At 61.4% G+C, this 2547-nt stretch overlaps 1 protein-coding gene across 6 annotated transcripts in view; it reads right to left on the minus strand.

Moving 5' to 3' along the window:
• The window catches only part of MARK2 (microtubule affinity regulating kinase 2), a 56898-nt gene extending 54992 nt beyond the window's left edge, over positions 1-1906 (minus strand). For all 6 annotated transcript variants that reach the window (XM_081797917.1, XM_081797916.1, XM_081797915.1 and 3 more), the window contains exon 1: positions 1521-1906. In XM_081797917.1, the coding sequence (XP_081654043.1) occupies positions 1521-1574 (54 nt within the window). In that variant the 5' untranslated portion in view covers positions 1575-1906. The remainder of the gene's footprint in view (positions 1-1520) is intronic.
• Between the last annotated feature and the right edge of the window lie 641 nt (positions 1907-2547).

Below are 2547 nucleotides of genomic sequence, written 5' to 3' on the forward strand. Positions count from 1 at the left end.
AAGAGCTCCTTTTTCAAGTCAAGTTTTTCTGGCCTAGGAAAGTTCTCCACCGACAAGGGTGTGCCAGGCAGGGGACTCTCCCCAGAGCGGTCAGCAGTCAGCGATGGACTCGGGACACGGTGAAAGATAGGGGAGGGGTGGAAAGTGGACGCCTCTCAGCTCACAGGTGAGGTGACAGAAAACGCTAAAGCCTGGGTGACAGATGATAGCAGTGATTGCCAGGACAGGGCGGGGGGGGGGGGGCGGGCTGTGTAGCTCAAGAAACTAGTATGCCGAGTGTCTGGACGGGGAGTTACAACACAAGCCAATCGGGGAGGGAACGGACAGGGGCATGTGTGGAGCAAAGAAATATGATGTGAAGAAGGCAAAAAGACACTAAGCCGGAGATGAAAGACAACCCTGGTTAAGAGGTAGAGCAAGGAAGACTGGGTGAGGGTAGAGAAACCGGAAGGCACCAAGCAAGGAGGAAGAAACTATGAAAAGTGACAGAGCCAGGAGTGAAGACAGGAAGGCATCATGGTTTGTGTTGCAGTGTGAGAAGACAGAAAGGCAAGGATGGCGAGGGAGCGTGATGGGGGGGTGGGGTGGGGGAAGGACTCAGCAACAGGTGGTACGGACAGAATGGGGCTGGGAGAATGTTCTCCCTCGGTAGGGAGTCCAGGGAGCAGGCTGGTAAAGCACTCAGTGAGAAAACAGAAAGCCCGGAGACTTAAACCAAACCTGAGGGGAACAGAACGCGAGGGATCCGGACTCTGAAGGGAATCCTTCAGACTGGAACCCCAAAGACAACCTGTGGGAAACTCTGCGCATGACAGCAGGATGGGAAACACGGAAGCAACAAATGCCAGCGTGAGGCACCAGGGAGCTCCTGGAGAAAAGCAGGGAAAGTGACGAGCAAAGAGTAGGCGAACCATTTGGAAAGGTGATGAGGGTGGAGCTGGTGGGTTGCAAGCATGAGGGAGAGCACAATTTGGAGAAGAGGGTTAAAAAAAAAAAAAAAAAAGCTGGGTTACTGGAAGGGGATAGGGATCGAGAACACACTCCGGGGCAAGGACCCTGAGGGTGATAACCAGGGACTGGGAGAACCGGTGCGGGAGGAGGAGAAGCAAGGCTAGAGAGATGGAGGAAGAGGTGGACAACGATCTGGGGCAAATCGCGGGGTGCTATTCGAGGAGCAGGAGGGTGGCGGCTTTAAGCGTGGGTGGAGGAAGAACAGAAAGGCCCCTGAGAGAAAAAGGGAAGAGAAGGGGAAGCTAGGGAGGTAACACGGAAGAGCGCAGGAGGGCGGTGAGGGGAGGGGGGGGTGTCAGCAGAAAAGACAAGTGTGCAGCTTGGAGTCAGGACGAGGTGGGTCCCAGAACAGGACTCAGAGGGAGATGTGCGAGGCCGAGAGCCAGATGACAGGGCAGCCGAGGCTTGCAGGGTGGCAGCAGGGACACGAGGAGAGCAGAGGAGGGAGGAGGCTCTGCAAGGTGCAGGGGCCCAGCCAGAGAATTCGGGGAGCCCTCGGGGCTCCTTACCTGCTCCGTGTCCCTCTCGTTCAGCGTGGGTAGGGGGGTCCGGGCACTGGACATGGCGCCGGTATCTCAGGGGAGGGAACCGAGAAGCTTGGAGGAAGGGAGGGAAGGGAAGGCGCGGAGCCCGGCCGGGCGGGGCTTCTCACAGCAGGGGCACCCGCCGCATGGGCCCCGGCCGGGGGTGCGGGGAGGCCGGGCAGCCGCTCACGCCAGCCCGGGGATGCGCCGCTCGGGCTAGGCCGCGCCGGCTCCGAGCGGCTCCGGACCGCACCCCCCCGACCCCCGGCTGGGCTGTGCCGCCTTTCGGCCGGGCCGCGCCGCTCCGCCTACTCTCTGCCGCCGCAGCCGGCCGCCTGCCTCGCTCCTCCCCTGCCCTCAGCGGCACTGCTCCGCGCCCGGCACACAGGCAGCCGCCGCCGGACCTGCTGCTCCCAACATGGCCGCCACCACCGCCGGCCCTCGGCTCTTTCCGCCGGCACCAGCCGGAAACCTCCGAAGCGGCGAGGAACGGGACGGGGGCGCGCCTCCTCCTCTCGGCCGCGGATTACGGGTGAATTCCGGAAACACCCGAAGAAGGTAAACCCCGTGGACGCGCGCGCCGCCTCGATTCCGAAGCCCAAGCTTCGGCTCTGCTTACGGAAATCTACGAAGCTACTCGGGAGACTCCAGCCACGCCCATAGGCCTTTCCCCGCCCACTTCAAGCTGGCTCGCCGCGGTTTCCGGAAACACCCGAAGTGGCACCGCGTGCAGTGAGCCGGCCACGCCCCCGTCCCGCCCCACAGCCCACGGCGGTCGTCGGCCATTTCCGGCAACACCCGAGGCCCGGCGAGCCCCGAGTTCCCTCGGGTAGTACCCAGAGTCTGACTCCTCGTGTCTTTCCGTCAGTTTCCGGGCATTTTCAAACCTTGAATAGGGAGCGCGGATCACCTGCGCACGTTATTATTTGACTAAATAGAAAATAAGGCTGTGAGCCGTCCCAACGATTGGCATCCTTTGGTTCTAAGGCAACTTCCCCGTCTGCGTGTCTGC

Source organism: Leptonychotes weddellii, chromosome 11 (assembly GCF_054177405.1).
Source record: "Leptonychotes weddellii isolate Sample4059 chromosome 11, ASM5417740v2, whole genome shotgun sequence".
Lineage (NCBI taxonomy): Eukaryota > Metazoa > Chordata > Mammalia > Carnivora > Phocidae > Leptonychotes > Leptonychotes weddellii.